The sequence below is a fragment of the Cyprinodon variegatus genome, unplaced genomic scaffold (genome assembly GCF_000732505.1).
Source record: "Cyprinodon variegatus isolate N-32 unplaced genomic scaffold, C_variegatus-1.0 Scaffold357, whole genome shotgun sequence".
NCBI classification, from domain to species: Eukaryota; Metazoa; Chordata; class Actinopteri; order Cyprinodontiformes; family Cyprinodontidae; genus Cyprinodon; species Cyprinodon variegatus.
This window is the reverse complement of record NW_015150810.1, coordinates 362,195-385,150: the sequence shown is the minus strand read 5'-3', so window position 1 is coordinate 385,150 and position 22,956 is coordinate 362,195. Positions and strand designations below refer to the sequence as shown.

The 22,956-nt window shown below is 35.3% G+C and overlaps 1 protein-coding gene across 2 annotated transcripts in view; it reads left to right on the top strand.

The window, feature by feature from the left end:
• Nucleotides 1–22,956, top strand: part of LOC107091915 (leucine-rich repeat and fibronectin type III domain-containing protein 1-like protein) — a 224,769-nt gene that overhangs the window by 180,866 nt on the left and 20,947 nt on the right. Inside the window, exons 9-11 of one of the 2 annotated variants that reach the window (XM_015386142.1) lie at nucleotides 7,820–8,466; nucleotides 16,759–16,857; nucleotides 18,212–19,158. In XM_015386142.1, the coding sequence (XP_015241628.1) occupies nucleotides 7,820–8,466; nucleotides 16,759–16,808 (697 nt within the window). In that variant the 3' untranslated portion in view covers nucleotides 16,809–16,857; nucleotides 18,212–19,158. The remainder of the gene's footprint in view (nucleotides 1–7,819; nucleotides 8,467–16,758; nucleotides 16,858–18,211; nucleotides 19,159–22,956) is intronic. The other variant, XM_015386143.1, reaches the window with a different exon arrangement.

The window sequence follows — 22,956 nt, the reverse complement described above, 5'->3', positions numbered from 1 at the left end:
TACCTCTTTAAAAAACACTATTACATTTTCGTGGTTGAAAGAATACACAAGATAAGCAGCAGATTTGTATTCCCTATTTATAAAACCTTTATGAAAACATATATCTAAAAAGATTCACCTTTGTCAAATGTAAATCTAATGGTGGCCAAGTGATTAGAGTAGAGCATGTTTGTTCTGAAGAAGACTGCAAGTACCTGGTCTGGAACCTACAGAATGACACTCTGGGTCTGTGACCTTTAGCCTGAGATTCTTCCCTTGGTACTTCAAGCTGCCAACAGAACCTCAAGTAACACTGCCCAGAATGTCTTGGATGTTTCCCAACTTTCACACTGCTGATATAAATTGTTAACAGATTAAAATGGTTTGTTGAACTGCAATAATCTGAATCAGGTGGTTGCGGATTCTGAAGCAGAGTAGCATAAAAAAAAAATTAATGGCAGTGTGCCTTGGGGACCAGATTCGAAAATCATTGCCCTTAGGGGGCAAACATGTCCTAAGGAGAAACATTTTTCATTATTTACATTGACCAATAGACTTTTTATCTTTGTCCGTGATGACTCAGATGTCGGTTGTTTTAATAAATCCATTGTTTGATTTCATGTAGTTCACTAACCTTTAGCAAACCCTGGGGACAGTTTATATCTCATGATTTAAAACTGTTTTTTTCTTAAAAATGAATGTATTCATAAACCTTATTGTAGTTTCTTGGCAACAGAACGGGGAATAAACACAACTAATAGGTGAATGAATACAACCAAGAGGTGAATAAATACAACTAAGTAAGGTCAGGATGTGTAAGTAAGGTCACGATATAATTACCAGGTGTATTCCCGGTGATGATAATTAAATATGAAAACAAATATCCCTTTATAGTTATACAGTGTGAAAACTTGTCCTCTGCATTTAACCCTTCCCTTAGGGGTTAGTGGGCTGCACACTAAGTAATCTGGGGTTAATGCCTTGCTCAATGACCCAGAATAAGACTGAGTTTCAAATCTATTATTTTGAGGTCTCCTGGGGACGCATATGCACTCCTTTTGAACCACAAGGCTCCTATTACTCAGCTATAATGGCATTCATCACACTATCTGTTTGAAAGTATACTAAGTTATGACCATATATACACTCGAGACATACTCAAGTTACACTTAGCATAAATGTTTTTACATATTTGCAAGATTTTTGTTTTATTTACTGCAACATTGTTAGATATAAAAAAACAAATGGAAATAACAATGAACCCAAAGCACTAAAATCTCAACAAACAAAATTAGAAAGAAAACCTGCAAGATATAACCTAAAATATAATTCACCCATTTCTTATTTTATACAACTGTCTTACTAACCTATGAAGCAGACTTTGAATTTTTAAAGTAATAACAGTGACATTTGATTATTTTTTTTCTTATTTTAGAGGATTAGCCTCAAAGCATTAAGGTTTTTCTCTGACATTTACTTATGTAAGCATTCAAACAAGCTTAAATCTAGGTTTTTTTTTCATGCAGTAGGTACAACCCCCATTATCATAAAGAAATAAAGTCACTGTCAAAGTTAGCCAATAACTTGGTATTGCAACAAACATTGAAACTTGCTCCTATCTCCATGGCAATTTAATTATAATTTGTCACGACTTTTACATAATGTGTTGTTAGTCAGACTGTTCTGCTCCTCAGGGCACCTTTACACACCTCGTCTTGCATTGTGAGAAACAAAGCAAATGTCTTCACAACATCACAACTTTGTTTGAAGTTTAATCAGAAAAGGTTGTTTCAAAAACTAAAAAAGCGGCAAAAGGTTAGATATTTAAAATTTGAATGAACTTTTCTTTTTAAACCACAGAATGCTGCCTGTCGGGATACTTATCTGTTATCCTCAAAAACATGTCACTGGCTTGGGATTGTGAAAAAAAAAGGTTTTCAAGCAGCATTAAAAGAACAACTACCATTTTCCCTTTTCATCCATACACAGGGATTCCAATATAGATGTATTCTTTATTTATTTATTTTTTTAATCTTTTTATTTCCTTTCACTTCTGAGATTTCCTACAAATTCCACTATCACATCATTGCTGTCCTCCAGCGTGAAATAACGAAGATTTTCTGGTTCAGTTGCGATCAGGAAATCAGTCCAGGAATTCTTTCACATCAGTTCACAACCATACAAGGTCACACACAGGCACACACACTGAAAACACATAAAGCTTTCTGCCAAGGTATACTTCCTGGTTTGTGGTTCAGTGCCATCAATACTCTTGGCACTGAGACTGGGCCAAGCAATTCCACGCTGCCCACAGGCCTACACAAACACAAATGCACTCTCTGACTTCCCATGCTGTCTTTTTTACACTGTGCTAAATTGTAAAGACTGTCTGTCTCTGCTGAGATAGGAAAAAAAATTAAAGCATGATCATGTGGAAGATAGTAGATTTATAGCACTTAGAGTAACATGTGAATGAGACAGAAGGGAAACGTAACACGCTCATTTGGGAGTTTGACAATTCCCCTAGTTATTCTATAAGTGAGACCCCTGGAGAAAGTTCAGATAAAATTAGTATAAAAACAAAAGCTAAGCACAAAAAAAGCACTGCATCTCCTGTGGATTGCCAGTTAAACTGTTCAGTAGCATTGTATCTGAACTATTTACTTTCTGGTATGCAGAGGAAGGTTACCAAAGAGAACAATCAGGAAGGTTTAATCAAATGATTGTTTTCTGCACTTGTGAGGGTTAGATTTCTGCAAGAGTTTATCAGATCACACAATAATGAATTCCTGCTCTGTGGGGAAATAAAGCTGACGAGGTGGCTGTTGAGCCTCAGGCAGTGGTGCATGGAAATATGTAATGACACTTTATGTATCCTTTATATTTTTTCACGGGGTAGTGTGCCAGAAATTGCTTTGGACATCAGAAGTCTTTAGATGTTTTTTTTTTTTTTATGTCTCAAGCGTGTTAATGGGATTGGTTTAATGTAGCATTAAAAAGACAGGTTAAGACCTATCATGGATTAGAGAAGGTACAACCACATGGCAAGAATAATATAAAAAATATTGCAAGAACTATTTTGAAAGAAGGAAAACAAAAAACATGAATGAAGTAAATACAAGTAAAAGTTCCCTGCAAGGTTAAATTCAAATAATTCAAAATCTCATAATAACAAAAACTAATAACAGATATGCTACCTTTATGCAAGTTAGCTTTGTGCAAATCAGTTTTTCTTTTAAAGCTTCTTAAATACATTTTATATCAGATGACCTGCTTGAGATCAAATGAGGGGGGAATATCACAAGAACTGAGATAAAAGCTCAGCTAAAAAGTCCATCTGATTTTTTCCTCTGTAATTAGGTTTTTATGCGAAAAAACATTATTTTTTTTTTATTTCTAGTTGATGAAAAAGTTGCATGATGCCTGCAGAAAACACACTATAGGCTAGAGCTAGAGATCGTTTTGGCCCACGTAGAATCAACCAGCAATTTAAAGCTACAGTGTGTAATAATTACAGGGATATACAGTCAGAAATGTAATATATTATACATAACTATGTTATTTATCATCATCTACGAGCTCAGCCTCTTAACCTTAATATTTGCATTGCCTTAGAATTCGTTATTTATAATTACATAGGAGCGGGTCTCGCAGCCATGGAGGCAGACATCTTTGCGCTACGGCAGCGCAGAGCCAACAAACTAGCGATTGCGAGATCGCCAAAACGTCACAAAGATGTAGAAAAAATAACGGGTATATTTATTATCTAAAGTCTACATGAAATCTATACCCTACACAGACTAATGAAATACTATCTGTAAAATTATCTATGTAAACAAACCTCATCACTTGAGAAGGTAGGTGATGCGGACGTCGTGGAAGACATTTTGTCCCGTAACGCTCGCCGTACTGTTGGGGGGGAGAAGCGGGGGGGGGAGATGTTCATGTTGCTGCAGTCTGCAGTGTGACCGCTAGATGTCGCTAAAAGTTAAACACTGTAGCTTTAAAGTCATTTACATAAAGAGTTTAAATTTGTCATAAATCCAAGTTCCACTGAATGATGTACAAAGTTTGAAATGTAATGCTTTATCACAAATGTTGAGAAACATTTTACCCTTACCTATAGTTATTTTGACCAAAAGCATACTGATGCATAACAATTTGTTTATTGTCTCTGTCGAAAAAAAAAAAATATCACAGGTTTTGTTTAGTTTCTTTTTAAATATTTATTATTTCAAGCCATGTTTATCTTATTACGGCAAAAATCTACCACCTCTTTGGGAGTTTTTAATAATTCTCATGCTTGTTAAAAATTGGAAAAAATCATTTTCACATTATGAATTTTTTCCAAACTTGACATTATTATATTTTATGTTTGTATTTTTTTATTCTAAACTGATATATACTATACACTTTTGGTTCTTTTTTGCTAATTTAGTATACAAAACTGCATGCATAATAAACAAACTATAACAATAATGATCAATATGATTGTTATATATTTGTTCTAAATTTAGATTCTTTATGCTTATTAAATATTTTAAGAGGAAACAGCCTCAGTTCTTTAATATTTTATCAATCTGTCCAGTCAGGATTTTGGAGATGATTACAAAAGTCTACTGATTGCAGATCACCAATCATGGCATCAGATCCATACATTCTTCAACTGCGCTATTGTACGCTGACATTGTATTTTAAGAATCAAAATTGTAGGAGATGAGGATGTATCATGAACTGACCACTGTTTTAGTGTAATAGGCAGTGGTGGCAAGCTTTTTATAATCCCCCCACCCTGGCACTGAGAGAAATATTGTTGACAAAAGATGCAATTGTCTTAAGAGGTTTTAAGGCAGCTTTTAAATAAGTTGTTTTGATTTCGATTTTTGAAGTAGGGTTATGCAAAAGATTGTAAGATTGTTGAGGTCACATAATGAACTGCAGTTCTATGCTGATCCATCAACATACCTCATGTAATACATAATCAGCCTTACCAACCAATCATAGCAAATAACCTATAGTGAAACATTTTTTTACTTACAGTAGCAGCATGGAGAACCATGGCTGAAAGCCAGAGGAGTTGGTCACCAAAAAAAACAAAACCCTCTATTTCCATTATATGGGACTTGTTTGGCTTTCCCCAAATGACTGCATTGCAAAGAAAAGTAATTTGCAACATTTGCCGCACATCAGATGGCAACACGTTAAAGTTGTTTTATCACTTGAAGAGAAAGCACCCCATTCAGTAAGAGAGCCAAATAGCGAAGATATTGTGCCAAAATGTGAACGACTGCCAGAAAGTGATTAACGGCTGTGGGAGCGAGGAACCGTTTTTAGTTCTTCCTCTCTTCATTGAACCACTACAATTTCGCAATTTCCCACGACTGCCTTGCTGAGAAGATTGTGTTTTTGTGAAACGTTAGAGATTCAATTGATTGATTACGAAGTACAGACGATGAGATAAGATGAAAGGATTTTAAAGGATGTTACTGCTTTACTGTTCTGGCTATGTTTTTGCCTTTTATGTTACATTTCTTAGGGTTTATGAGTTTTATCATAACTAAAGTGCCATTACAGCTGATTTCTTTTAATAATTTTTTTACTGTAAATGGCTTAAGGTAAAGCTAAGCTTCAAAATAGGTTTTTTTTTTTTCTTGCCATAAATTAAATGCAATACAATTGCAATTGTAAGGTAAAGAAAGAACAAAAAATATTCAACAAAGCATTTAAATGTCCACAGTTTATTTAGAAAAAAAATGCATTGATATTTTTGGTAAATTTATTCCTTTCATACCCCTCCAATTCCTTTACAAGGATTAGTTATGATTAATAACTGTATATTTTCTACTCCTAAAAACTGATAAAGATAATAGCTGCATTCTACACCATAATGCAATAGTGCTGAGAAATCCCAAATTGGTCTATATTAGTCTATTGACCTAAAATATATCTCTTTCTCTTTAAAACCACACTGAACCCCCAGCGATAAGACAGAGGCCTGAATCGCTTTCTGTCAACCCAAATGGCTATTATAGGATTAGTATACCTTTAAGTGGAAAGAGGTGGGTGAATTTAAAATGACCTTATAATATATGAGCAGAAAGTGTTTGAATACATAGACCTGCAAATTATTCTCAAACATATCTGCAAGATGGTGATAAAACCAAAATTGTAATTTTATAGTAAAAAGAAATCTCAATATGATATTTTTGCCGTATTGCCCACCCCTTCCTAGAAGGACTGTTTCTTGTTCTACTTCCACACCAACCAGCTGTTGCATACTATGCTGTGTGCCCGGCATGCTTGTCTGATCCCAGAATTTCACTCTTCCATCTCCAGCAGGAAGCCTTTAGAGGCTAGTCTTGGAAGCTGTAGCCTCTACCTGCTCCTCCTGTCTGACAGCTTCTCAAAAGTACCACTGTCTTACTGTCTGCCGGCAGTAGCCTCTGCATTTAAGAGTACTGTTTCCCCACCATGCTCCTTCAATTCTCCGGAGTTAGCCTAGCTAGCTTCGCTCAGCTGTAGCCTCTTCCTGCCCTGGTGCTTTTTCCCTGGAGCTTTTATTATCTACCACTCTGCTCTTCCATGCTCCTCTTTAGCTGCCGCTCTGGTGTGCTGTCTTCCCAGTGGGCCCCTAAAATCTATCGCTGTGCTTCCTTAGCTCCAGAGGGTGGCATGGCTGGCCCCACTCATCCTTGTTATAGTACTTTCTCTCTCCTGTTGTTCTGACACTGATTACTTACTGCTGCTGCCTGAGCTCAAAATGCTGTCTCTCTTTACCTCTGTTGTTGGATTTTTTGTGCCTGTGTTTTGGGCATCCTGACCAAAACAAGCATTGACCAAACACAGGAGAAAGATGCCTGTCTCTTGCTTTTAACAATAGCCAACCAGTCATGTACGATCATGTGAAAATGGTCCGATTTCCAACCACCACCATTTCACCGGTGCAAGTCTACCTGTCATTATAGTAATTATTTTGCCTTTAGAAATATTTACTTCTCAAAATATATTAATTTGTGAGTAACTATATATTTGGTAAATAAATTGCAATACTTGTGTCTAAGTAACTTCTTTCAGATGATATGTGAGAAAATTTCATAGTTGTTTGCATTTATTCAATTACATGCTAATTTTTAAAATGCATCAGTGTAAATGCTCTGCTCTAGCCTTGATAAGTGGTACTTTAGATGGAACCTTATTTACTTAAAATAACACTTAATTAGTGATGTTACAACCATCATCAAAAATAGGGTATTAATTAAATCATATGGAGATGTGATACTTATGGGACAAATTTATTTTTTTGATTAGATTTCAGTTTAATATAGAAAAAAGCTGATGAGTTCCATCAGGACCAATGTCTCCACCCACTCTAGCATTTATTTTTTAAAGGAAACATTTCAGTAAGCAGATGTTGCATCCTTGTCAACTTCACTCCTCACAACTGCTTAGATAGCTCAATTAAAGTATCTATATCTTAATTAGGCATCATCGTTCATGAAGATGTTTGTGCAGGTCAGATGCTGCCTCTTTGTTGGTAACTACAGTATGTATTATAATTAGGTCTTTTCCCCTATAAACTGTTTGACAACTGTTCTGTTGTAATTATTGACCCAACAGATGTTTTATAAAGAAATGCTTAAATTTACCACAGTACTCATTTTGTAATTAGAAATTTCACATATTTCTTTAATTTACCTCTGTTAAAAATGTAATCCTTTGATTCCTGCCTTGTGTCTATTTTCCACACACTGTTTTAAATATTGTATTTCCCTACTGTAGATATTTTCTTTAACTGAAAATCATCTTGCCAACATTGTTCTCTGCTTTTGTCTTCTTGCAGGATGATTCCATCCACCTCCAATGATTTTCTGGTCCGGGATCTTGCTGCTGGACGCAGCTACGATCTCTGTGTTCTGGCTGTATTCGATGACATCGTTACATCACTGACTGCAACACGTCCTTTGGGCTGCCTTTCATTCACTACAGACACAGAGTTCAGCCAGTGTCAAGCACTTCATAGCCACTTCTTGGGTGGGACAATGATCATTATCATTGGAGGGATTATAGTTGCATCTGTGCTAGTTTTCATCATTATTTTAATGATACGGTACAAAGTTTACAGTCATCAAGGCACTGGCCACGGAAAAGCCACCATTGCAGCGACGGCACCGAGGCCACAGAGTAATGGACAAGGAGGGAGCCAGGTCCAAGTCCTCTGTCAATCTCCTTCAAAGATGATTGACAGTCAGGACGAAGAGGTCCTCCTGCCATCTAGGGCAATGTCACCTAGCAACACAACAAAAGACACGGTGGCATTGGTTGAGGAGGAGAGCAGTGGACAGTGCGTCATGGCAAAAACAGACTCCTCGGTTAATGAAGAGTTGCTCTCCCCAACTAAGACCCGCTTCTCTTCCAGGGTTTCAATTGAGATGAAAATCAGACAACAATCTGTCACCAAAGACCCCTCATCTTCCAAGGATCTAGCAGGTAGTGGGACCACACAGAAGCATGATGAATAAATATAGTATATTCGGTATAGAGAATACCAATCAACAGAGCATGGAAAAAAGTGTTTTAAAGGAGGGAAGGAAAAACTAATAAGTTGAAAAACTAAAGAGTGGGAGTTTGGAGACATACAAAGAAAGGGCACAAATAATGCCAAACAGATACAAATAGACAATGTCTAATTCATAGAGTGTAATTGAGAAAGATAATAATGGAGCAAAACAGCAATAAATTGGGTGAGTGTGAATCTGTGATTGGAAATGATAAATGTCCCCCTTTATGCACATAAGGGGAGAAAACCTTTTGTTTTATGCCTACACTAGGATGTCCTATTTAACCCATTCTTATTGACCATCCAAAATATGAAAACAATTTTTTGATTTAATGTTTATAATTTTGCCCACCACAGATTTAAAGCTATTTAAACTTTAACAGGTTTCATCATTTTTTGTTTTCCCGACTTCACATAAACCAGGTCCCATAGGCAGCACTTTTGCCAGGCCTCTTTAAGATTGAATTAAAATTAAATATCAGTGATGCTGTTAAAGGAAAGAGGGACAGAAACATAAAATCAACCCTTTAAAAAAAAAATAGTTTGGGCAAAGATTGCTATGCTTGTGTAGATTTGTGGGGGTTAAAGTCAAGCCTCTAAAAAAGGAAGGATATCATCTGATATGTAGCCGTCCGCTTATTGAAATCTTTATTTAAGGAGACACAGTTAATACCTTGAAACTAAAAATAGCAAATCCCTGAATTTATCTATGCATTAAAATTTGGTAAAGGATAGTATAGTGAGTATAGGTCTAAGCATTCAAGTGCTGACCAGTTAAGGAAAGAATTGACTGTTGATTCATTAGTGATTAGAGATACTGATCATATTGAGTCAGGAATAGATAGAAAATTATGTATTGCCTTCAGTGGGGATATTCAGGAATGGTATATATTTTTATACTATGTTATGATAGAGGCTATGCTATCATTGTTGCTCTTGGTTCTTTTCTGTTTGTTTGTTTTTTTTTATTCTACAAATTGGGTTAAAATCTCTGTTAACTGACAACACAACTTAGATTTGAGTATAGCTGCTATTAATCAATATTTTTTTATAGCTTTATTATCTGGGGATCATTGAGTAAATAGAATAGATAAGAAACATTTTCTATTTCCCCTCATGGGAAATAAAAAAAGGTTAAAGCAGGAGATAAAATGAATAAACCTTGATGTTACAGCGAGTGAAACTATACATTTTAATCAGTGTTATTAATGTTTGAAAGCTATTATCATATTTCCTGTTGTACTACAAAAGTAGGCATTTTAAATGGTCTGAATAATTAGGATATTATTTCTAGGTGTCAGAAAGTCCTTCTCTATCATTGCTTGATTATCCTATTCACAATACTATAATCAACAAATCCCAAGTCTGGACTGCAGACCATTCAATTACTGCAGACCAGTCAAGTACACACTCATGATGCTGAAATTATGTAACTCCTACAGAAAGAGGTCTGCCTTTGATAACATTATTACAGTATATATATCTGCTGTGTATATTCATAATGAAGGGGTCATAGGACCACACAAGTTAAATCAAAATCAAGCAAACAAGAGCTGGCTGTGGATATGTCTTTCCCCCTTAACCACTGTATTAATTTAACTGATTAGCATTGAGTATAGCATTGCCTATGTTTGTGTTACCTTTCATGTCTGTCTTTAGTCATTCTCATATTTTTTATTAAACTCCATTGCAAGAATTTGACACTATATTTGTTTAAATTAGAAGTGGCAAATTCTGCTTTTTAGGAACAGTATCTTGCATCGATGTAGGAATGCCCCACGATGAAAAAATGAAAAGAATAATTTATTTTAGTACATTTCCAAATTAAACTTACCTTTCAAATTTTAGAATATCTCTGCAAATCAAAAACTGTTGTGTAAGACAGTAATTTTAAGGCTTTGCATTTTTGGGGAAACTTATTATATGATATATAAGGAAAGCACAGGTGCAAACCAGGAAACCATCCGTTAAATCATACAGCATCATCTTTCAAACTTTGTCTTCTGATATATAATTGAAATTCTGAGCAGAAAAATGTAACAGGAAAAATACCAATAAAACCCTAACAAAAGACTTTTGACCTTGAAGAGTAGAACCATAAAGGAAACAGAAAAAAGCTCTTTCACACCCACAAATATGCTTTCACTGCTTTCACTAAAAACAAATTTTCTGAGGATGGTGGAGATATTTTGAATGACGGTACAAACCCAGAACAGCACAAATCCAGTGTCCAGTACAAGTTATTTTTAATAGAGAAATAATTCCTTTTCACCATGTTATGGCGAACATAATAGGGAGGACTACACCTCTGATAATTGCTTAGCCATCATTGACAGCCTCCATTCGATGTAAAAGCAAAAACACATCTTTACAAACTTTTTTTTTCTGTCTTTCTGAATGAGTAGAACATCCCTTTTAAGTGCATCAGACAGGAAAGATCCTGTACAGGAGTTTTCCCAGCATTAACAAGTTGGGAAGTAAATATAACAGCTGCACTGACTAACAAGCTCAATTTGTGTCACCAAGTTTGCCCTCATGTGCTATGTTTTTCCAGACAAACCTACATAGGGATAAAACTAGCTAGTTTTCCTTGCAATTCAATCCCTTTTACCATTGAATCGGATGCTAAATTGGTACAATGCATCTTGTTCTTAATATACAAGAGGTAATTGCTTGAAAAGCTAATAGTACAAAGATCCAAGTCTATTACTAACAAAGTTAAATGAAAGAAAAAAACTTGTGACAGAAAAAGTACGAAAGAAAACAGGGATAGTTGCATCTTCGAGAGAATTAAGATGCTTAATCAAAATAAGGCATGACAAGTTGATTAATATTGCAGATCTCAGGAGCAAGGGAATTGAAAGTGCTGTAAGTGGAGACTGGGAATGGATGTGGCACTTTTAATGTTATTCAACTACTCTGAGCCAATACAGTTTAAATGTGATTATATGGGGCAGTGTCATATACTTTACTTGTATATAATTTAAAAAAAATACCTTGTCTGTTACAACCTATGACAGCTGCAACACTTCTCAGGGACAGTGACAACCTGTCATGAATCCATTCATTAAATGCTATTTTGAGAATTTGTGTAATTTATAAAAAGTAACACCTAAACTGCAACCTTGAACTCTGAAGAGTGTACATAAGACATCCCAAAATGAAATAATGGAATTTCAAAACTTTTTCCAAATACTATTAAATATCTCAAAATAATATGAAAAACAACTTATTTAGATAGTCATAAAATCCAAAAAGCCTGTTTTGAAATAAAAAATAGATAATAAATAAATAAATAAGAGTAGACATGAAATGTATTTGTTAAACTTTTTTAATGGAAATTCAAATGATATCTAACAGCCCCCTCCCTCCTTCAGTTGGTGTATTCCCATTTGTGGTATTAGTAAAAAAGACATCCAACTGTGCAATCTTTAGGTGCCCAGGTCTTGCAAATCCAGCACTTTTGACACACTTCCCTTGATTTTGATTAGGGCTGCAGCTTGGGGACAGCTGTCACAGGTGCTGCAAATTTAAGATTACATGTTAAGTGTACATGTCTTCTGTAAAATAAGTGTGTCTCCTCTTTATTGCAAATCAAAATACGGTAATACAAATTAACAAACTAATTTGACCATAGAACATCAGCTGAAATTATCTTATTGGTACTTCATCGGTTTTATCAAGGAGTTCAGTTCATTTATCTAACTTATTGCTAAAATTTTCAGAAAGCTGCCAAGCTCAATCATAGCTAATTGAGGCTCTTACCATGCAGAAATCTGCCCCTGATTAAATATCTACTGTAAGTAAGGGGTTGTTTAACATGATCTAGGGCTCATTTATGAAAAGGCTATGTAAAAAAAGTTTTTTTTAGCAAAAGGTAAATATAATGAGATGTCAGAGCCATTCACGTCACCTTATCAAGTTTCCAGTTGCCATCCATTATTATGATTAAAGGTCAAGATATATATATATATATATATAATTATATATAAGTTGCCATCCATTATTTAAATGTCAAGATATATAATTATATGATTATTCTTATATAATTATGATGCAAACTATTAAGCTCTCTTCCTTAGGTCCAAAAATTATTATTTCTTTTGATTAATCTAAAACATTTTTGGCTCGTCCATGCATTCATTTCTTCCCTGCATTTAGACTCTAAATGGGTTCTTGGTTTCCTGGTGACAGCTTAATGTATAACTGTGTATTGTCTACTCAGCTATGGTAACAAATAGTTGTTTATTAAAAGTTTGGAGATTGACACACAATCCTGTCCAGGTTATAAGCAGCAGCTGTTCACTTAGTTTTTAATTTTTTAATTTAGGCCACTGCTTAATCAGAGACAACTTTAGCAGTGACTTTTTTAAGAACAAGGAAATAAAGCACAGGGGTTTAGGTTAACACTTTTAATCAATTATAAAACTTTACAACAACTACAAGCTGATAGTATCTATGTCCTCCTGCACTGCGATAGTAATTAATTCAGAGGGAGTTTCAGTAAGCAAATATATCTGTAATGAATATGATTTGGTTTTCTGTAGTATTCATACTTGAAAAACTAAGTTGTAGTTTTCATTATTTACTTTAAATCAAAAATGACCGAAATCTACACAAAATATATCAATGTGTTTGTTAAATACATATGTTACATCAGTCTCAGTTAAAAAATGAAAATTAAGTAACTAAGAACAAATTTTAAGTCATGTTTGAATTTACTGAAATGCATCTATGTTGTTCCCTCTATATTGCTCCCTTTTTTAGGCTCCTTTTCACTGATCCATTTTTCGCTTAAAAGTATTGTGGAGGATTTTTGTGAATATTTTAAAAGACCACCCGTCCACTTTAATAAAAAAAAAAAAAAAATTCATATGCGAGAGCATGCACGAGGCCAATTCTCCTCTTGCTCGCTCTGTTTTAATGTTGCTGTTCTCATAGTTCATACAAGCTTACTGTACCCAAAAGTCTGCTCTAAAACCCTAAATCCTTCAATTACTATATAGAGCAGGAACTATATAGTGGACTTTATAGCAAACTCAGTTACCGTTAGGACAGATGATCACTGCTTTTTGCTCCATTGGTCACATAACTCCTCCATTAGTCGCCACTGTTGGGTAGCGACAGCCTATGGTGACAGTGGGCCACTGGGACAGCAAATCCCACAATGCTTTGCGAGGAGAGTTCTCTGTGCAAAGCATTCCGGGATATATCTGCCTCTCCTAAGGCCTTTCTTTTCTTCTCATACACTTCGTAGACACTTTTTCCAGAATTTTCAAGAATTTTATCAAAATAGATGAAAAAACATCCAAGATTCTAATAGCACATGATATTTAAATTAGAGGAAACTGATGATTGTACACTTTGCTCTGATAGACAATTTTTAAAAGCAACATATCTTTAAGTAATATTATGATTGCAAGCAAAGACTTTTGGATATAGTGGCCTCTTTACTGTGTAATCAGACCCACTTCCCCTGATTCACACTGCTGAAGTAACTACATATAGTCTTGAAGTTCACTTGAAATGCTAAGGCGTATTATAATAATATAAATCCACCTGAGCGTGTGAAATCTTTTTCTGGTCATATGCTCTGCGTACTAAATCTACACCGGAGCGTTTTGCCCGCTCAACTTTAATCCTTGGAAAAGTAGGGGTTTTAATGGGATGAATAAACGGAGACACCTTTTAACACGAGTGGCTTAAATAGCTGAGTTGAAATACTTTATCAGTTGTTGATATGTCATTCAATTGGACTATGTGAATGGATTTATGAGAGCTGTCAGTGAGCCTTACATTGATAGTGGCAGGAGAACAGGAGATATGTGCAGCATATAGAAGCTTAGCCAGAAGGTTCAGGGAAAGGGCTCTCTGTTGTGAACTTTGCAGAATCTGCAGTAAGTCAGCTGTTTATAACTCAATTGAATCCACACTACATGACAGTCGGTAAGCTTTATAGGATAGAGGAATTACAAGTAATTGACTTTAAAGATTTTAAGTCATTTTTCCCACCTCTGATGCATGGAAGAGATGCAGAAAGCTGAGTTGGTTAGAGACTGCAAGTCAAAGAAGTCAGGGGAAACCCTATTATAGCTGAAATATTAGATATTATTATTATAATTATTGTTGAACTGAAATGGAACCAACTAAATTTTTTCCCCTGCAGCCCTTATTAACTTTCTGTCCTCAACTTCTCTTAAATAAATGAAGTTTAAAATTCAAAGGAGATTCCAAAGAATCTCCAAAACAGGATAGACTAACAATCCAACCATTTTATTTTTTATTTTGAGAATTTACTCTGGAACATAAAGCACTGGCCTTTTTTTGTACTTTGTTTCCTTCCTTTGATTTCAGCTTCAGTGGAACTCACAGGGCAACCAACAGTGAGGGACAATACTCCCGCGGGGGTGCAATGGCTCCTTGGGTTTCTCTGAACGTGTAACTGTGTTTGTGAAGTATTTCACTGGTTGCTGCAATGCAGAGAAAGGAAACATTGATTTGATCAAAGAAAGAGCTGCATCGAGTCAGAAAGCCGGAGGGAAAGAACAATTGACAGACACATGGAGAGACCTAGGCGTAGAACTGTCATATGTATGATGACTAAACACATACACATACCCACACTTTATCAATTCTTCTAAGATTATTTTTATGAATTTACTGAATTGCTAGTTTTGTTGGACGTAAGCTATTTTTAAAAATCCTGTTAAAGCTGCTGCTACCTGGAAGAGAGAGAAAGTTTGCTTTTCCTACTTTTATGCAGCATGTTGACTACAAGGAAACTTGCAGATTCTAATGATAACCATGAGAAAGGTATTGCTATTTATTGTAGTCACACTTTAGATTATGACCACCTGCCTAATATATTTGTTTTCAGATTGTTGAGAAAAAAAACCCTGACTTGCCAAGGCATATTTTTCTATCCCCCTAAGTTTGTGCCATGATAAGTGCACATTTATGCACCAGATTATTTTCTATTAGTAGTTGGTATTTTTCATGGATCAAGAGGTATGTACGGCATAGAGTAGCCTAACTGTTATCCAGCATAGCGCAGATTCTTCTTTTGACTTAAACCTGGATGCTTTAAATATTTAATGCATATAATAATGTGTACTGTTGCAGGACCAACATTGTATTCAGTTTAAAAGTACTTTATTAGTCCCAAACAGAAAGAAATATTGCTTTTATTCATGTTAGGTGGTGTCTTCAAAGAGTTGTTGTAGAGGCTGATGCCTGTAGGGTGGAAGGATTTCATGTAGGATCGACTTGAATGTGAAAATAACTTTTCACACTCTAAAGGGCTCTACCTTAACTCATCTTTTCAAAGCCCCCTCCCTGAAGGCCCAGTAAAAGTGCAAACCGCAAACAAGACACATTTCTTTCAGATCAAGGGCAGTGTTATTATGAAAGAGAAAACTTTCCTTTGGTTTACAAGCTGTCACCTCCTTAAAAAATGCAGTCAAACAATCAGTGATGTCTTTTTCTTACATAGTTTTTTACAGCTACTTCTCAAAAGAACTACATAACTAATACTGTATATATTGTAAAGTCAATAACTCAAGAACATTGTGAAGATTAAGTTTTAAATCCTTTAGTATACAGTTGGTATAAGATACAAATTTACTTTTGGGACCAAAATCTAAATGGGTAACTATGGTTAATTCTTAATTCATGAGCTTTTTAAGTGAAATCTGTGGTTACTGTATGTTCGAATGCAATAAAAACCCCAAACATTATAAATTCCTTAAGCCAGTGCAAATGGTCACAAGGTTATTCTGTATTGAAAAACAGCACAACATGAGGATGTGAGTGTGTCAGTGTGAAGTGCAAGTGTGTGTTTCTCCGCCGGCCCCTCAATGACCCTGTAGCCTGTCAGTACTTCTTGTATTTTAATCTATCATCACTCTCCTCATTGTCATCCCATATGCCCAACCTCATTCTTCACTGGCACCTGTCTCAGTAGATTCAACTTGTCCGATTACCTACATTTTCTCACCCTGCTGTCTTTCTGAGAAACCTCACACTCTCTCCTGCTCTCTCTCTCATTCTTTCTCTTCCTTTACTGACTTTTTGTTTTCTTCAGTATTTCTCAACCTGCCTTTGCATTATTGGTCTAAATTCAAACTTTTGTTTGTTCACTCCCTGCTTTCCTTGTGGTGTCTATGTGTTCTTTTCATCTACATTTTTCATGTATCTCTGATTCTTTAATACCTCTATAACAGCAGATGGCAGAAGGCCTCCCAGTGTGGAATGGAGAAACTTTAAGATCTGAATGGTCTTTTGGGCTCAAGAAGACATGGCGCCAGCAGAACATTCAAAGAGTAATGACTTTTGCACCGTGGATATTTTCCTCCTATATTGCCCTCTGTCCTGCCCACGTTTCTGCTCCCAACCTGCACTTAGCTAATGAGGTGTCATGTGTAAAATGTTGCCCCCTGACCCTTTCCTTGTCTTTTTCCTTTTTTTGGTTAGGTCATATTACATCCTCATTTCTTCCTCTGGCTTTTGTTTTCACTCACGAACCATTGCAAGCCGCAGTCACTTCCAGCAGTCACTTCATCTCATTTATTTCATTGACATTGTGTGATGGAGAAAAAAAAACCCCACTGAAATAGAAGATGATGAAAGACGGTAAAGAGGTGCAGTTGTTATAATGGATGACTAAACACTGATGACTCAGAAGGACAGAGCTTCATCCATTAGATTAGAGAAAAACTGCGCCATGACCCCAAATGAGAAATAGTTGACCTGATAAATAAAGCACAAATTGAAGATACCAAAAACTGTCAGGACACATTTTTAATCTTACTTTGATTTTACAGATGGTAATAGACAGTGTCCTATAATTGTCATCTACAGATAAAAAAAAAATCCTAGTAAAAGTTTGATTCTATTTATTAGGAAAACAAAATTTTATAAAAACTAGCCTGTACATTCATTGCAACTCACCCATTAGCCTTTTGGAAAAATAGACAGCACGTCTTTAATGAAAACTACAAGTCAAAACCCAGAATTGGCAGCTTTGTCCTTTTCAAGTGTATTGCTTTAAGCAAGATTTAAGGATTCTAGGCTTAAAGAATGACATTTAAACCTTTAGCCCCTGCATGCTTTTTAGAACCAGATAATTTAATGTTTCCCTTGAAAGAAATGCATATCTACTACAAGGCCAAAAAATACCTTTCTTTAAACTCATATAGCTATTTTCGAGCACGGCTACCCTTTACTTGCTAACTGTAGTTCTAAAACAGTAATACATTTATAAGAGTCTTGTTTTATGCTTCTTTAGTTTTTAAGTGTTGCATTTTGTAAGTGAGGAAAAATTGAACATGGTTAAACCTGGTTTACCTGAAACTGATCTGAAACGAATCACCTATACAGTAGATCTTGGAGCTGAGCATATTACAGTATGGGTTACTATGTTTTCCAGTATATTTGCTTTTATCCTGTTCAAAATGTTATTTTACAGATCTTACAAATCTTTTGAAAGCATTTTTTTTCTTTTTGTTGTTTAACCCTGATCCTCTGCTTTTTTACCTATGTTCAGACCGAGTGAGATTTCTTTTATTTTTTTTTATTTTTTAAGTAAATGCAAAATCTCTGCAACCTCCTAAAATTTTAACTGGAACAGTTGTATTGGTCTGTTTACACATGTTGTCTGAATCTCCTGTTTTTCAGAACCCTGACGCTGTTTTCCTGTCAGATTTGGAAAATGAACATCACCAAACACAAGAAGGATGCGATAACTCTCAAGAATATAATGCCCTATAGCTAATCTCCCTGCATCTCCTGTTATCTGCATCCCTTAATTTCTTTTTCATGAACACCATGGTGTCAGAGACCCAAACTGTCCGATTTATTTTCAAGTGCTTTTACTGGTTCTCAGATCCAGATTGGACTACCAGTCAAGACCTTGTAAAGCTGGGATCGTCTGGAATCACTTATCATCTAAGGGCATTTTCCACTTTAACCGATATGTATCAGTGGGAAAAGTGAAAGAAAAATGATCAAACTGCAATAGGATATGATAAAAAATATGAAGTAACAACCACAGTCAGGAACCGCACTAACAGACTGAGTGGATGGTAGAAAGAGGGCAAAAATGAAAAGTTGATCATCATCAAGAAAAAAAAAAAATCCAATGTTATTTCCACCAAAGCTGGCTGTACATTTTGAGTCTGGTGTTTCATATAAGCATAGCCTAACCTAGCACATAGGACATATACAGACGCTGACTTCATGAGGCTCCATTCTATTCATCAACACTGAATAAGAAAGTTCTATAAAATGTGAATGAACTCCTCCTTTCCAAAGTCTGCTCATCTGCAACTGGATCTGTACTGTGACTAGACCAAGTGAGATTGATCTTTTAATTAGAATACATCTTTTGGAAATAAAGTATCCAGTAAAACCAAACTGAACAAGCACCCTCTATGGAGAAAAAGGACAATGTGGAACTACAGCAGCCTGAACTGGAAATCTATGCCAAATCAACATGGACTACATAGTTTTCAGTCTGCTCCTGCTCAAGGCATGTATGCTCCGTTTAACACTGGATGGTACTGGTGAAGACCTTAAGGACCATTATTGACTTCTCTCACATCTCTCCAGGACCCTTCAAACAGGTGAGTAGTCAATTGTTTGTGCAATTAGCTTAGGCAAAAGAGCAATCAAATGAGTAGCTTTTACAGCCAAATAGTCAACTTCAGTGCAGTAATTAGTGTGACATATGGTACCCATCAGTGGCATCCATGGGCATTCAACAATATTGGGAGCTGCCTGATAGCTTAGAAAACATTTAGACTCTACAGTTCTTTCTACAGTTCCTTATAGTAAACTAATGAGGGCAACAGTTTAACAAGGCTCTCTCTAATTGCTGTCAGCAAGAAAATTAGAACACCTTAACCGCTAAGCAATCTGTTTCATTAGGACTTTCTGGGGACAATGTCACGACAGGAATCGCATTTCGACTCCAGTTTATTTGTGGGGCTTTGAGTGTATAAGCAGCTCTATTCCTCACACACCTTTTCTCCATTTGTCTGTTCAATCTCTCCCTTTATCTGGCCAACTAAGACAATGATTGAATACTGGTGGAAAATGTAATATGATAGGGGCAGGTATGGTTTTAAGCAAACGCCACAGCCTTAAGGGAAATTATTTGCCCGTACAAGAGAGGGTCATTGATATATATTTTATCAGTTTAAACAGAGATGGGAGTCATGATCTGCAGAGTAAGAGTCTCATCTACATCTTAGGGATTCACTTTTAGTTTGAAATGCATTGTGTTTATGATAATCAGTGGCATCTTAGGTTATTAATTTACTTGTCCCAACTGGAAAGACACTTTCAGATATTAATTAGATTTTAAAGTAATAGAAAATGGCCACAATAAGAAAAGATGTTTATATGGTTCTGCATCGCTAAATTTTTCATCAGTTAAATAGAACGTCTCTCCTCAAACACTTTGCACTTAAGGACTGCCAATTGCCACGTAAGTGTCACTAACACCCCTGTTGTTTTAATGGGTATTAAAATCACAATTTCAATTTCCTCTGCTGAGCATCGTTGGAAGGATTGTTCCAGCAACCATGTGGTTATGAGTTTATGATCGAACAAAATTTGTCTGCTCACTCATACTTTCCCTAATCTAGTTAAATTACTGAAAAGTACAAATGCATGTATCCTTTTAAGGCCCGTGTAATTGAGCTGAATCAGCCTCTATGTGCATTGACCGTAAAGTAACAAATGACAAATACCAACTTCGGATCAAAAATGGCCGTATGTTTACACTATTGCAGGCTTAAATTCTCACTAATCTTGCATTGTTGAAGACTGATTTTTTTTTAAAGTCTGCTTTGTCATAAAGCATGTCATTGATTGATTTTTGAACTGGTCAGTCTTTCCGCATCAACAGCCTAAAGAGGTGTCTTGGCTTTTTTTCAGGTTATGACCCTGATCTCAATGCTACAAGGGACTAAAACGCTCAGCTGCACCACTTATTATCAGTTCTAGAGTTGCTTTTATGCCTTCGATCTCTACCTCTGCTGCTAGAATCGTGTGGTTTTCCCTCTCAGAGCTGCTTGCTGAGATGTCGTTTTGTTGCTGATGGGCCTGGTTTTTCTTTTTGGTATCCATGTATCACTCCCACAGATCACTCTTTCTATTTTCGTCTGCTGTCACCTGTGGTGATATTTCCAAGTAAAGGCGAAGAAATTTGGACTAGATCTATGTGATGCACTGGACTTGGAGTCTTTTTGGTTGCTTTCCCTGGCAGTTTAAAAATAACGATCCTGGAATCCCTTCCAAATTTTCTACTTTTATTATGCCATTCATCATCCTCTGTTGAAAAGAAAAAAATATATGTATTTGATTTTGGAAATTTAAAAAGCAAGCAAGATATGTACATATGCTGAATAATAAGACACTGACATTACCTTTTTTTCCTAACTGAAATTAAATAGAACTAAAAGTTTCCTTTGATAGGTGAGTTAGGATAAACATCAGTTTTCTATTTCTTACAAATAATAAAATAATAATAAAGTTTCTTTTGATATATTTAGATGTTTAGGAAGACTAAATTGCTTTTAAGCAATATTAGAAAGCACATATGATGAAGAAATCCTTTCTTCAAATTTGGGTTATTTTACAACAGATGAAGTGGTGGTACACTTATGATACACTTTATTTAGAATATTTGAAAGAATTTTGAACATATAAAAGTCTTGTTCATTCTTTTTTACATATGGATGCCTGAAGATCCCCCATCATCTGGTCAAACAATAAAAAAAATGGAAATAATAAGGAAATAGTTTTCTTTTTCTGAACATGAATGTATTTTGTTCCCAACTACTGTATGTACATTTCTTGAACAACAGCAAAATCACTTAAATAAAATATAACGAATACACACCTAATAAAGAACTAGATACATTTTGCATTTAAAACTTGAAGAAAAGTTTAACATTAAGGACATTTTGCGACACCTTGCAAAAATACTTTTTGAAAGAAAAAGAACACCTAGCCTACGCATGTGATGTAACTTGGTGGCAACATCATCTTGTGGAGATGTTTTTTTGTTTTTTTTGTTGTTGTTTTTTTTTCTAAAAGGAGGGACTGGGAAATTTCTTAGAAAATAACATACAATGGTAATAAATAAAAGTACAGAACACAGGAAAATAAATGTAACCATTTAGGTTTAAAGAATGTAATAAAGAGTGCTTTGGAAGACTAGTGTGTTTTAATCTCAGACAGGGATAAAACAATGCTAAAGGGGGTTCAAATATGGTTTTACTTTTATTGAAAGTTGAGAAAATTAAAGGAAATAGACTATCAATGATAAATAATGGTTAGTTTAGAGATTTGAAACCTCAAATCTCTGTGATTTCTTTTTTAATGTGAACTTTTAAACCAAATAAACCAAATACTTTAATGATCATGGCATGTTTATTACTTTGATTTTGATTGAGAGATCATTACAGCAGTCATTTTTAAAATGCTGTGATAGTAAGAGACAAAATACTGTAATTATAAATTTACAAAAATATGTGAAATTCTCATCCTATATTGTTCTGCTTGTCTGAAATTTGAAAGACTAACAAACTGATACTAAACAACACCCACGCATAGACTCAGTAAAAAGGCCTTATATTTTATAGTAGACTGTGTAGGGGCGGACTGGTAGATTCTTGTGCATGCGTCTTTTCATGATCGCATGACTAACTTTTGTGTTGTTGCATGTGCCAGACAGCTAGCAGTGTAAATAACCAAACATATCTTCTTTGCTTAATAGCTTGTCCCAAGCTTACTATAGGAAGACAGAGATTCATCATGAGTAACTGTGATAGACAAAAGCAAATCTTGTGTGACAAAAAGTGTAGTTTAACAGTGCTGCATTTAATGCCATGCAAAAAGAAAAGCATGGCATTAAAGAAGCATTGGTAATATTTTATACAGATATCTTTTGATCCTTAGATAAATAGTTTTATTGTATAGAAATCTATGAGTATATGAATCAAATTCAAAGTGTAATGAATCTACTTTTATAATTTTCGAACCTCATGGATTTAAAACTGAAATTAAAAATAACTTAAAATAAGCTTAGATATAAAAGAACAACTTTTAAAACTTAGTGGTGTGCAGATCAATTGGCCACCGATCATAATCCGCCAATTTTCATGTAAAAATATTTAAAAGATGATCACTGATCATTGTCTTTGGTTGCTGATCCCAAAAGCAAATACCTGTGTTTGAACCTGGCTCTTTTACTCATGAGGGGGAGTTCTTATAGTAATGCAAAAAAAAGGAAAGAAATCTTTAGGTTTACAATTTATTCCAGTCAAGTATAACAACATGATGATAAAAAGCCCGAATACATAGACAGTATTTACCTCAGGCACAGACTGCCACACAGCGAATTTAGTGAT